Here is a 14,806-nt window from a genome sequence, read left to right as displayed (position 1 = left end):
GAGCGTCAGAATGTTCTGCCCCACGGGGAGCGTCAGAATGTTCTGCCCCACAGGGAGCGTCAGAATGTTCTGCCTCACATGGAGCAAAAACAATCTAATACATCAGGCGTAGATTGCCAGAAATAAATACTGTTATGAATCCCAGTGCATTCACAAAAAGCAACGGAAGTGTAAAGCAAAGTGTCTTTATTCAGGTAAATACACAAACAAAGATAACTCAGATCCACTGATAAGAACAGGTTCCTAAGGAGACTGTATAGTATAAATGGCAGGAACAGGTATTATAAGTTTTACCCCAGTCCAGAAGACACAAGGCTGTCCAGGAAAGCAGACAGAGTCCAGGGATCAAACAGAGATCAGACAAACAAATCCAAATAGCCAAGCAGAGATCAAGCGAATAAGCGAGGTCCAGAAGTCAGGCCAATAGATTAGGGCAACAGGCAAAACAGCGTGGTCCAAGGTACAGGCAAATGAATCAGGGTCTCAGGCAAGCAGGCAAAGTCCAAGGTACAGGCAGGGGTCATATACAAAAGTTCAATCCAGAAGGTAAATATCAAACAGAACAGGAGCAGGTTAGCAGCAGCCAGGAACAAACGGGATGAACTGCACAGAGCACAGCTTGAGGCAGGTATTTGAAGCAGTGCGACAGGTGCAGTTCTAATTAGCATCAGACAAGGAGATTAACTCCTTCAGGCACGTTGCAGAGTTCAGGAGCAGGACAGCAGCACCTCTGATGGATTACAGGTACTTCTGCCAGATACAAAACAAAGGCAGTCATAACATAGCACCCCCTTAAAGGAGCGGATTCCAGACGCTCCATACATGCTCCCTTCAGGTTTTTCTCCTCTTCTTTTGCTAAGATCTCCCTGGAGACACAATTGGGCTCTTCTCTAATGGAGTACAGAGAAGACCCAATTCTTCAGAAGCAGAAGAATTGGCAAGTTCGTCCACTAACACTCTTGTATCCTCCACAAATTCACTTTCAGAATCTGAGTCCCAGCCTAGAGTCGGGAAAGGACCTTTTATTTTATCACCAGATGATCATGATATGCCCAAAAAGCCAGTCACCAAGATTGGTGTTGTGACTGAAGTGGCAAAGCAAGGGTTTTTCCATTCTTGTTAACCTTCTCCCTAGGTGACCTAGACCGTCTGATATAAGACACATTCATAGAGGTCTTATGGACAAGTGCAGGAACTGATGTACAGGCTGGAACGGGCACAGAAAAATCGTGATCAGATGACTTGACTGTGGATGGAATGTACTTCTGACAAACAGCATTAACAAAGTCCATGGTATTATGAATAATGGGGTCATCGGAATTTAGTAATGAGAAGGCCCAGGTTTGTGGCTCCCCTCTAAAACACATAATAATTGAACCCACTTGGTTAAATTGATCAACAAAATAATCCGGACATTCTTGAAACTGTTTCATGGAAAGTTTGAGTACTGTAACAAACTGTTTGATGTCTCCATTAAAGAAGACTGGAGGAGGATCAGATGACTCAGAAGAGGCTTTTGGGCATTCAGGCTCAATAGCAGACTCTGGAGAGTACCCAGCTTGTGCAGCAGTCTCTGGAGAGTCCCCGGCTGGGACGGCAGAGCAGGAGTCCCCGGCTGGGACTGCAAGCTGGGCACACCTGACGGAAAGCCCGGACTGGGCACAGCACTCCGACTGGATAGCACTGTGAGATGCCTCAGAGCAGACAGCACTGTGAGATGCCTCAGAGCAGACAGCACCAAGTGGCAACTCGGGCTGAACCGCATGGACAGGCAACTTGGGCTGAACCACATGGACAGGCAACTCGGGAAGGGACTGGAGGGACAAGGCCCCCTCTGGAGCAGATTGTAAGGGCAGCGCCCCCTCTGGAGCAGACTGTAATTGCAGCGCCCACTCTGGAGCTGAAGACTCGGGAGTAGAGGCAGCGGCTGCAGACTCGGGAGTAGAGGCAACGGCTGCAGACTCGGGAGTAGAGGCAGCGGCTGGAGACTCGGGAGTAGAGGCAGCGGCTGGAGACCCGGGAGTAGAGGCAGCGGCTGGAGACCCGGGAGTAGAGGCAGCGGCTGGAGACCCGGGAGTAGAGGCAGCGGCTGGAGACTCTAAGCTGAAGACAGAGGCTGGCACCTCGGAACAGAAGACAGAGTGCTGCCGGTAGCTGGAACTGGCACCGCAGGACAAGCGTCAATTGGAACTGGCACCGCAGGACAGGTGTCAATTGGAACTGGCACCGCAGGACAGGCGTCAACTGGAACTGGCACTGCAGGGCAGGCGTCAACTGGAACTGGCACTGCAGGGCAGGCGTCAACTGGAACTGGCAGATTAGGCCCCATCCCAGGGAACGGATTAGGTTGAAGTAAAGCACCAGTAGGTGACGTGCAGAACAATCCAGGGTCTGGAGAGATGCACACTGAAGGCTGCTCCATAGGATGTTGTGGTCTTCGAAGCGGACAGCCTTGTAAGAAATGTTCGCCACTGGCGCAGTAGAGGCATAGTTTACCAATCTTTCTGCGCCATCGTTCCTCCTCAGTGAGAGGGGGACGCAGGTATCTTGGTCGTTTAGAATCCCTAATGATAGGGACCGCTGGCATTACCATAGTTGCAGCACCAATGTCAGAAAAAGTTCTGGGAGGATTCTCTGCAGTCTGCATGCTTTCATTAGAGGAGTTGGTTGCTTTAAAATCAGAATTAGTGTTGAAACTACTTAACACAGCAGCAGGAAGGGTTTTAAGCAGTTCTTGGAGTAAAGTGGAAACCTGTATGATTTGGTAACGGAGCTGAAGAATGTCCATTTGCAGCATTTGTAATTGTGGATTTACTGACATGTCTAATAGCCAAACACAGAGTTCAATGCAAAAACACTAGGAATTCCAGGACTAAGGCAGGGTGCGTGCAATCAGCAGGCCCAGATTGTATGGCAGTTCATCATGTTATGAATCCCAGTGCATTCACGAAGAGCAACGGAAGTGTAAAGCAAAGTGTCTTTATTCAGGTAAATACACAAAGATAACTCAGATCCACTGATAAGAACAGGTTCCTAAGGAGACTGTATAGTTTAAATGGCAGGAACAGGTATTATAAGTTTTACCCCAGTCCAGAAGACACAAGGCTGTCCAGGAAAGCAGACAGAGTCCAGGGATCAAACAGAGATCAGACAAACAAATCCAAATAGCCAAGCAGAGATCAAGCGAATAAGCGAGGTCCAGAAGTCAGGCCAAAAGATAAGGGCAACAGGCAAAACAGCGTGGTCCAAGGTACAGGCAAATGAATCAGGGTCTCAGGCAAGGTCCAAGGTACAGGCAGGGGTCATACACAAAAGTTCAATCCAGAAGGTAAATACCAAACAGAACAAGGAGCAGGTTAGCAGCAGCCAGGAACAAACGGGATGAACTGCACAGAGCACAGCTTGAGGCAGGTATTTGAAGCAGTGGGACAGGTGCAGTTCTAATTAGCATCAGACAAGGAGATTAACTCCTTTAGGTACGTTGCAGAGTTCAGGAGCAGGACAGCAGCACCTCTGGTGGATTATAGGTACTGCTGCCAGATACAAAACAAAGACAGTCATGTGTATATATATATATATATATATATATATATATATATATATATATATATATATATAGCTAAATCAAATCATAAATAGGGAAAGGCTGCTTTCAAAAAGGAAGGGGCTGCCCCAACCCCTACAATTCAAAAAACAAACAAACCACTAACTACAAAGAAATTGAAAGCACTCTAATCCCTTGTCAAGGGAATAGAGTGCTTTACATTTCTCTGTAGTTGTTATTTTCCTCACAGGGAGCATCAGAATTTTCTGCTTTACAGGGAGCGTCAACATTCTGAAACTCCCTGTGAAGCAGAAAATTCTAAAACAGGGAACAAACGCAAATATATTGGGTGGTTCCTTTGGCAAGCTATGCCCCTCACTAATCAGGCATTGTATATGTTTAGTTTGATATCTGTTATCTGATGCCAAGTTACATTATAATTACAATAATAACAGCATTTTGGGATTGTTAGTGGATCAAGAAATAATAGTGAATAATAAACTGGAATACAGTATACAGATTCTGTATAGAAGGGGAAAATTGAAACGGACAGGAGATTTCAGTAAGCCAACAGTAGTATAGAAAAAAGCAACCTAAATATAGAAATGTATAGTGCCAATAATCTTATAAGTAGGATTGAAGAAGAGAGAGTGCTTTCAAATGGCTCCAGGTATTCAGGAATTTCTCTTGTTTATTGCAAAGTACATTTAAACAGTAAATATAATCCCGGTAATTTTTGTGTTTAGATATTTTCTTATATATATAGTTGGGGTTAGCCAAACACAGGTTAAAATGAAGGCTTTCTAAGTGTAAAATACTTGTTAAAATCTTCAGTAGAATCCTGAGAGATTGCAACCAAAAGGTCAACCTCGACTAACTGGACTAAAAAGCATTTGTCTATTGCCATTTATTGGAGCATCTCCTTGGACTCTTATAGCCTCATCTTAAGATATGTCTAACTCAGCATAGTATATTAAACGCACTGACATGAAGGTATGTTTAAAGCGCATCAAGATATGCTTTAAACAAGTCATCATCATCAACTTCATCATGATTACTGGCGCTTTAATGTATAATTTAAAAGCAAAAGAAAAAGGATTAAAAAAACTGGCTCTACCTATAAAAAAAACAAACTTATCCAAGCGCTCACAGCCTGAGCTAGATACCACTAAAGCAGAGTCACGAACAGCATGAGGTACCTCACATAGTTGCTGACTTTTTGTACCACCTAAAGAAGTAGATCCCAAGCTGCTGCACATGTCATAGAGCAGCAGAGGTAGGGGTACTTTAATGGCGCAAATTCGTCACCAGGAACCACCCGGTAAGACCCGATGACTCGCATCCCTTTATCAAGGCCCCGTTGTTTACAAGGAGAGGTGGGATCTGGGAGGGTGACATACTCTCCTGGGAGTTTGGGTAGAACTCCCTGAAATTCGCAAGTTTCCCTGATGTTCCATGAAAGTAGACAAGTATTGTCCTCCCGTAAATGCCACAACCAACACCAGCACCAGGCTATAACAGGCTGGGCTGATTAACATGGAACCACAGGGTGAGTTTCCCTTGTCAAAGCGAAGGACAGACCAATACTATGGGCACCCCAGCTCGGAAAAAAGACTATTAGCACTAGGGCTCCTCTGAATGTGTTGGAAGTTATTGTAGTGTACCAGCCCATAGTCCAACAGAACCAGAACATAGAGTCCAAAATAGACAATCCGTGTTTTGTGTTTCAAGACCGAAGAAAAAAAGGTCTTGGTTACACACATTACACAGTCTTTTGTTAAGTTAATGTTTCTTATTATTTCACTAGTTTTTGTGTGATGCATTAATGCAGTCCTGTTAATTTTACAGCATTTTCATTTTTATTGCATTAAATGATCTTAAAGTTGATCTTGTATGCTATTTTATTTTTTGCTCTGTTTCCCAACTTTTCATAGCTGTTTTTCTTTTTATTCCAAGTAAAGAAATATTATCTCAGCTCATTGATTCTGGTTTGCCGTGTTTTTCATCCCAGTGATACTGTTTTATTTGTGTTTTACACATAGTGTTCCATGCCATCCTGCATCACTGCATTCCACGTTACCTGCGCCTTTGACCACAACTTAGAGATGCACACTACTTTGGCAGAGAACGATGAGGTCAAATTTAAATCCTTCTGTCTGGAGCACAGCAATGGAGCCACCAAACCAGAGGATCAATGCAGCCAAAGACCATCCTCATCTGTTGCCACAGTAGAAGCTGACCAAACTAAGCAGGATCTGGAAAAGGTCACCTTGAGAAAACAGAAGCTCCTGCAGCTGGAGGAAGATTTCCATGAACTTGTTAAGCCAGAGGATGTGGCAGAGAATCTTAACGTGAACAAGAATGTGGTTGACTTTATTTACCAGTACTGGAAGCTGAAAAGGAAGGCAAACTTTAACAAGCCTCTTTTAACTCCCAAAACTGATGAAGTGGATGATTTGGCTCAGCAAGAGCAAGATGTACTATACAGGAGGTTAAAACTCTTTACACACCTAAGGCAGGATTTGGAAAGGGTAAGTCGGTAACATATTAAATTATACTAGTTACATTTGCTCTATTAACTATACTAATAATATTGCTGCTTAAATTAATTTTAGTGTTACTTTTGGATTCATTTTTTATACTGTCCACTATGCCAAATATTCCCAACCACTTTCAAAAACACTGCAATGTCTTCATATGCAAGAAAATCCATAGTTTTTAAATTCTGTACCTCTTTTGTTCATTATGCTGCAATTGTAATTTCTTTAATCTCTTTTTATTTTTATTAAATATATTTTTATTCAAATTATTTTGTACATTCTACATTAAGGAGAGCAAAGCATCAAAAAGAAGTAAATGTTCTCTTGGACAAACCATGTTACAATGCAAGGGGTGCACATTAGTTTATTATTTTGCTCATAAGTTAAATACTGTTTGCTTCTTCATGTAGCACACAAATACTTGATAGCTTTAGTTTTACACTGACATTTAAAGATGGTCTAGGACATGTCCTTCCCCAACTATAAATCTGTCCCCACATTTTACATTTACCTCCCCCTCCAGTGCAACATGCTTTTGCCCAGGTGCAGAGTTACTCCTTTTTTATGCTTTGCTCTCCTTAATGACTCAGGCCCTTAATGTAGAACTTTATAGCTTTAGGTTTTTTTGGGTTTTTTTTGTTTCTTTTGTTTGTTTGTTGTTTACTAAAGCTACCCTAACCAGCAGACCTATTGGAACATTCAATTGAAATTCACCTGCTGGCACCTGAAGTCTCATTTTGTTTCAGATTTCTTTTCTGAAGTTTGTAAACAAGCCGCATCTACAGGGTTTACTTTCAAACTCCAGGATGCGAGTATTGAACCATCATGATGCCAGTAAGGGTGAGTTTCTCCCTGACAGCAGGATTCTTATGAGACAATTCTTCTAGTTTTGATGAGGGGGGGGGGGATTAAATGTAAACATGATGCGTTTCAATTGGCTTTTTTAAAATACATCTTCCCTGACCAGTGTAGCTTACAATCTAGTTATGCTGCTAGAATACAGTAAAACTTTGCAATTTATCCAGGGTGACTATGAGACAAACTCTGTCTCGAAACGGAGTTTAAAGCAGTCCCTGAGTCATTTTAAATGCAATTAAACAGTAAAACACATTTTAGACTACTCACCATCTGCCCAACATTAAATAATGCCAGACATTTGATCTCTAATGTGACTACAAGGCAGTGTTATATTGGTCTAACACACTGCTGTAAAAGATAAACCCTGCGAGGAAAATTATTTAGATTGCATTTATTTATTTTTCAACACAACAAGATTCCTTCAAACTGCATGATTAGACAGTTGCGCACCCTGCATATTTTTCACATAAGTACAATGTCTTTCATTATTTGTTTAAACAAAATCATTTTAAGATTGTGTTTACATTATTGCAGCATCTGTTAGTCTTGCCTAAAGCTACGCTTGGAACTGAAAAATGTAACATTCTCTTTTTTTTTTATTGAATGTTTTTCATATTTACTAAACAAAAGTATCCTGCTGATTTATGCACCAAACTTACTAGAGTGTTTGTCCTTAGGTGATGACAGCATAGGATACTTTATATAAACATTATATATTCCCATAGGCATTTTTATATATCAGTCATCAATAGTTGCCTCTAATAAGTATCTGATCCAGCCAGTAAAATGTACAGTGTATGTACAATGCATAGTATAGTCAATTAGTCATAATATTCTATAACATAGAGACTGATGGGGAATTCATTGATGCGCAGAGTGCCTCTAGAACGGTCGCTAAGGCAGTTTGTGTTACGACAGCGTTGCGGACTTCTCTTTGAAGAGAAACTACTGAAAGTAGTACTGGAAAAAATGCGCAGCTGCAACGTTCAGCTGTACGTTGTGGCTAAATGAATTCCCCCGTAAGAATATCACACAGATAGTAACATACTTTAAATCTATCCCATGTAGCTGTGTAAATGTCTGTTTGTTATAAGGATCAAACCCACTAGAGGGTGTTATAGAAATTGAACACTGTGTTTCATTTTTATTTGCAAGTTAAACATTTTGATCAAATGTCTGACCAAATAATTTTTACTGAGTGATGGCAAATGATGCATTATAAGTCAGATGCGTATGAATCTGTATTTGAAACAAGTAATAATTATGTAGCCTGAAATTTTACTTCTAGCATATTAGAACACATATCAATTCATTTGGTTTAAAATAATTATAGTCAAGTTGTGTACAAAATAATTTCATTTATGGAAGTATGCACCAATGCCTCTGCATCAATTGCACAATCTTATCAGTCTATGAATTAACTAATGGAACAATTAGAAAGCTATTTATAGATAATCTTAAATGATAAAAGACTCTGAATGGTCATAACGGTACAGGTATTGGTTACGACCTGCAAGCTATCACTTATATTGTACCTGTGATTTCAGAGATTAGCGTTAAGCAGGCTTGTTATATAGAAAAAGTCCAAAAAACTAAAGAGTCCAAATGTCACTATGCAATTGCTGAAGGGTACATAAGCAAATTAATGTGTTAAATTCTCTGTGTTATCTCCCACTAGTGTTGTGTTGAAAACAAACGATATGAGACACAAAACATACATCCCGTTTATGCTTGTTGTGTCACTTTTAGAGATACAGACTTAAGATCTTCCATATACATAAAATGATTTCAGATAATGCTGCAACTTCAAGATCATTATCTATTCAGGGGAAAATGTGTGGGTTTCTTAACATTGTTCCTCCTTCACTCCATAGCAGCTTTCGCAAATGGATTAACTCCCTAGTCAACCATGTAGATACATGGAAAATACACCCCTGGAAGGTATATAATCATCATCATCATCATCAACATTTATTTATATAGCGCCAGCAAATTCCGTAGCGCTTTACAATTGGGAACAAACTTTAATAAGACAATACTGGGTAATACATACAGACAGAGAGGTAAGAGAAGCCTGCTCGAAAGCTTACAATCTATAGGACAATGGGAGTTAGAAACACAAGGGCATGTGTTACATCATATTGCACAATGGACCAGCCAGACTGCAAAGGTAAAAGTACTGAGTGGGCTGTGTGTGTTGCAATGTTGGTCAGAAGGTTGTTGTCTTGCGTTAGCAGTGTAGAGGATGGCAATAGGGTAATCTAGGGAAATTAGGATGATGGTTGAGGAATATCATAACCTTGTCTGAAGATGTGGGTTTTCAGTGAACACTTGAAGGTTTGAAGACTAGAGGAAAGTCTTACTGTGCGTGGGAGGGAATTCCACAAAGTAGGTGCAGCCCGGAAAAAATTCTGTAACCGAGAATGGGAGGATGTGATGAGAGTGGAAGAGAGACGTAGATCTTGTGCAGAACGGAGGTGTCGAGTAGGGAGATATTTCGAGACAAGTGAGGAAATGTATATCGGTGCAATCTTGTTGATGGCCTTGTATGTTAGTAGAAGAATTTTATATTGGATTCGTTGAAATACAGGCAGCCAATGTAGAGACTGACAGAGTGGCTCAGCAGAGGAATAACGGATAGTAAGGAAAATCAGTCTAGCCGCGGTGTGCAAAATAGATTGTAGGGGTTCAAGTCTGACTTTGGGAAGACCAGTAAGGAGGGAATTGCAATAGTCGATGCGGGAGATGATGAGTGCATGAATTAATGTTTTTGCGGTGTCTTGTGTCAGATATGTGCGTATTCTGGAAATGTTCTTTAGGTGTATGTAACATGATTTAGATATAGAGTTGATGTGGGGAATAAACGACAGTTGTGAATCAAGGATTACACCTAGGCAACGAGCTTGCGGGGTGGGATTTATGGTCATGTTATCGACAGAAATAGAAATGTCAGGCAGGAAGCTTCTGTTCTTGGGTGGGAATATTATTAATTCAGTTTTTGAAAGATTGAGTTTGAGTTGGCGAGAAGACATCCAAGATGAAATGGCAGAAAGACAGTCAGTAACGCGAGACAACACAGATGGTGAAAGATCAGGAGAGGATAGATAAATTTGTGTATCATCCGCATAGAGATGATACTGAAATCCAAAGGAGCTTATTAGTTTTCCAAGAGAAGTGGTGTAGATAGAGAATAGCAGAGGACCTAGGACTGAGCCTTGTGGAACTCTAACTGATAAAGGAAGCGGAGCAGAGGTGGATCCAGAGAAATGAACACTGAAAGAGCAATTAGATAGGTAGTATGAGAACCAGGTTAGGACAGTGCCTTCAAGACCTAGGGATTGCAGCGTTTGTATGAGGAGAGAGTGGTCAACAGTGTCAAATGCAGCAGAGAGATCCAGGAGAATTAGAAGAGAGTATTGGTTCGTATTTTTTGCTGTGATCAAATCATTAACAACTTTGGTCAGCGCAGTCTCTGTGGAGTGTTGAGAGCGAAAGCCTTACTGAAGAGGATCCAATAGGTTGTTTGCTGTAAGAAAGTGTGTGAGGCGTGTGTAGGCAATTCTCTCGAGAAGCTTGGAGGGGCATGGGAGCTGAGAGATGGGGCGGTAATTTATCAGAGAGTTAGGGTCAGAATTCTGTTTTTTTAAAATGGGAGTAATCACTGCATGCTTGAATATAGATGGAAAAATACCAGTAGAAAGAGATAGATTACAGATTTTAGTTAGAGGGGGAATGAGCACAGGAGACAGGGACATTTGTGAGGGAATGGGATCAAGAGGACAGGAGGTAGAGTAGGAAGATGAGAAGAAAGTAGAAACTTCCTCTTCATTTGTGGGATCAAATGAAGAGAGAGTGTCAGAGGGTGCTACAAAGGATTTGAGCAGATTGCTTGTCAAGGGAGATACCATTTCAAGCCTGATCTTATCTATTTTGTCCTTGAAATAGGAAGCAAGATCCTGTGCACGATGTTAGTTTGAGGATTTGGGGCAGGAGGATTCAGAAGAGAGTTAAATGTGTTAAAGAGGCGTTTGGGGTTAGAAGCCTGAGCATAGATGAGAGATCGGTAGTATGCTTGTTTAGCAGTGTCCAGAGCATTTCTGTAGGAGTGGTAGATATCAGTATATGTGATGAAATCATTAGAGGCACAAGATTTACGCCAGTGGCGTTCTGCTTCCCGAGAAAGTTTTTGTAGAGTTCGTGTTACTGTAGTGTGCCATGGTTGGCAACGAATTCTACGCTAAGTATGTAGTGTCGCTGGAGCCACTTGATCCAGGGCAGTTGCTAGGGTTTGATGAAAATGGGGTACTGCCCGATCAGGGGAGGAGAATGTAGAAATTGGGGAGAGAAGGTGTTGGAGAGAGGTGGAAAACTGTTGAAAATCAATAGCGTTGATATTCCTGCGGGTACGAGGAGGCTTGGAAGAGTTTGACACTAGGGAGGGTAAAGAACTGGGGGTGAGCGCATAGCTAATAAGGTGATGATCTGAGAGGGGGAAAGGAGTGTTAAGGAAATTAGAAACTGAGCATAGTCTAGAGAAAACAAGATCAAGACAGTGGCCATCCTGATGAGTAGCAGATTCAATCCACTGGGAGAGGTCAAGTGAGGAGGTTAGAGAGAGTAGTTTGGAAGCAGCATTGGAACGTGGATTAGAAATAGGGATGTTGAAATCACCCATGATGATGGGGATATCAGTAGATAAGAAGTGAGGGAGCCATGCAGAGAAGTGTTCAAGAAATTGTTGGTGTGGACCAGGGGGGCGATAGATGACAGCAACACGCATAGAGAATGGGTTAAAAATCCTAACAGCATGTACTTCAAAAGATGTGAATGTGAGTGAAGGGATACTTGGTAGAACTGTGAATGTGCACTGTGGGGAGAGAAGTAGTCCAACCCCCCCTCCTTGTCTGCCTCCTGGTCTGGGGGTGTGGGTGAAATGGAGACCACCATGTGAAAGGGCTGCAGGTGAGGCAGTGTCTGAATACGTCAGCCATGTTTCTGTTATTGCTAGAATGTTGAGGTTGTATGAGAGGAAGAGATCATGTACGGAGGTAAGTTTGTTACAAACAGAGCGTGCATTCCAAAGGGCACATCTAAAGGACTTTGGAAGAGAGGGGAGACAGGTTATGTGTTTGAGGTTTGCCAGATTTCTGTAGTGTTCAGATATATGTGTGTGGGAGAAGTGAGGGGGACCATATACCTTAATAATAATTAGGTCAGTTTAGAGTTAGTGAGGGAGGTTTTTTGGGGGTCTATTTATGACCCTTCGTTTTTTTCAGTTAAAACTTTTCAATCCTTATCTCCTTGATAAGGATTGAAAAGTAACGGCTATGTGTTAAAAAAAATCTCAGGGACAGCAGTGCCGATAACCTGCTGTCCCTGAGAAGTGACTCACCAGTGTATCGCAGTCTTATCTCCTTCTTGAAAGCTGCGGGGGTCTTCTCTTGTGTTTATTTTGGTTACTGCCTATGCGCGGACTGTAAATGCCAGGCATTTCATCTCCCACTGCTATTCTGTGTTGCTTGTGAGACGGACAGCATTACTGATGCTTGTGACACGGACAGCATTACTGATGCTTGTGACACGGACAGCATTACTGATGCTTGTGACACGGACAGCATTACTGATGCTTGTGACACGGACAGCATTACTGAAGCATCAGTAATTTAATGAATGAATCTCTTTGCAATATTAACCTCTAAACTGTATGTACAATGTTTTCTAAATCATTGATTCCTATTTCTTTAAACTCACTTTTAATAAGAATGTGAATAAAGAGTGTTAGTAATGTCTGTACTTGTAGTTAATAGCCACAGCAGAGGTAATCTGTCTCTCGGCAGCAGTGACCAGATCAGTGAACACTGGCATTTGACTGGGAGGGATCACATCCCTCCACCCCTCCACGCAGACGCCGTCCAGCTCTGCTGAGCTGACAGGTGAGAAAACTTTCACTTATGAAAATGTACGCCAGCTTCAGATGGCACCAGCTTCAGATGGCACCAGCTTCAGATGGCGTACATTTTCATGTAAAAATTGAGAAACCTTTCAATGGCCAGACTTTGGGGCACATTTATCAAAACTCGCAGAATATGAAAAATAGTTTTCAATCCTTATCGCATTGATAAGGATTGAACTATTTCTCATATTTATTAAAAAAGCAACACAGGAACAGCAGTTCCGAAAAACTGCTGTTCCTGTGAAGTGGAAATCATACTTACCACTGCCTCTTCGGTTCTGAAGCAGCATCCGATGAAAGGGGCTCCTCTTCTGACTCCAGTGCGCATGCGCCGAGTGAAACCCTCGGGCATGCGCACAGACATCTCTGCTCTCGCTCTGCAACTATAGTTGCAGAGAGTGAGCGGTGAGTGACAGGGAGGGATCATGTGATCCCTCCACACATGCGCTGTCCAGCTCTGCTCTTCGGAGCAGAGCTGACAGCACTGAAACTTTTCATTAATGATAATGTACGTCAGCTTCAACCGGTGTACATTATCATGTTTGAAAAGTTAATTACATTCATTGTTAAATAGCGTTACTGAGCACTCCCCATACATTGTTATGGGGAGTGCTCAGTAAAACGATAGGAGATGCAAAGCAGCAGATATCTATGATATCTGCTGCGATGCTACTATCATAAATAGCAAATTAGTGTTTAATCCCCGAAACTGTTGTTTTTCGGGGATTTTACAGGGGGAAAACCTTTCATAAATAGGCCCCTTTGTTACATAGCAATACTGAGCGCTCCCCATACACTGTTATGGGGAGCACTCAAATAAACGCTAATAGGTGCAAAGCAGCAGATATCTCCGACATCTGCTGCGATGCTAGCTTAATACAAAATGATTTTATCGGTAAATCCCCGAAAACGTTGTTTTCAGGGATTTTCAAGGGGGGAATACTTTGATAAATAGGCCCCTTTGTGTGTGTGTTTTCAGGACAAGATGTTTATCTGATACCCAGTGATCCAGAGGGTCATTGCGATGCACCTCCGGGAGTTTAAGCAGGGACACCTGGGAACACAATTGCTATGGTCACTTGCAAATGCAGGGTTGGAGACTGGGCACTCCACTTCTATGCACACGAGTACTAGGAACTTGTCAGAGGCACTAGTGACATCACTTCCAGGTTGCTCTGTATAGAGTGGCGTTAGAAATGTTTTGCAGTTTTGAATCTGGTTTCCTACTGTGCCGGCTGTAGTCTGGAGCTTCAAGGAGAATTATCTGGCACACAGCCTGAACCCAACCCCAAAAAGCCAGTGAGCACACAATACAGGTAAGCCCCTATTTAAGGGTGCTAGTCTGTCTCTAGTGTAGTTGGTGACACATTCTCCTTCACAGTACTTCTCAGAGCACGTTCAAGAAAAGCAAGTCTCATCACCATATCTGCACAGCTGGTGATAAGTCATTGTCAAATGGTTATGAGGGGCTGTGTGTGTGGATTTTGTTTCCCGGCCCAAGAAAGTCATGTCCTAGCCACCTGATAAGATTAATCAGATTTTCCTAGGTGGTGATACCGATTCAGGATACCTTTGTCACTAAAGATGATTTTTATACTATACAGGCACTGAAGTGTGGGCCTCTGCAATGTGCAGCTTGAACCCTCAAGCTCTGGGTCCTTAGATTTATTCATTGATCTTGATTAGTCATCTATTAATTGTGATCATGGGAGACCCTAGGTTATTTAACCTAGATGTTGTAGACAATCTCCTTACACATTAATAAAGCTATGGTCATTGATAATGCAGCAGTTTCTGCCTCACTATAGGATTTCTTTTCTAAGGATCATGATTGGAAGGCCAGAGATTTTATGTTGTGTATGGCATATTATTTAAGAATCTCATTAATAAAGAATGGGAACGGGAACAGAC

General features: G+C 42.0%; 1 protein-coding gene across 4 annotated transcripts in view; it reads left to right on the top strand.

Moving 5' to 3' along the window:
- The window catches only part of JADE2 (jade family PHD finger 2), a 363,485-nt gene that overhangs the window by 297,129 nt on the left and 51,550 nt on the right, over positions 1-14,806 (top strand). For all 4 annotated transcript variants that reach the window (XM_075209765.1, XM_075209763.1, XM_075209766.1 and 1 more), the window contains one exon: positions 5,587-6,075. In XM_075209765.1, the coding sequence (XP_075065866.1) occupies positions 5,587-6,075 (489 nt within the window). The remainder of the gene's footprint in view (positions 1-5,586; positions 6,076-14,806) is intronic.

The sequence above is a fragment of the Mixophyes fleayi genome, chromosome 4, assembly GCF_038048845.1.
Source record: "Mixophyes fleayi isolate aMixFle1 chromosome 4, aMixFle1.hap1, whole genome shotgun sequence".
In the NCBI taxonomy this organism is placed as follows: Eukaryota; Metazoa; Chordata; class Amphibia; order Anura; family Limnodynastidae; genus Mixophyes; species Mixophyes fleayi.
This window is presented reverse-complemented; position numbering and strand designations above follow the sequence as displayed.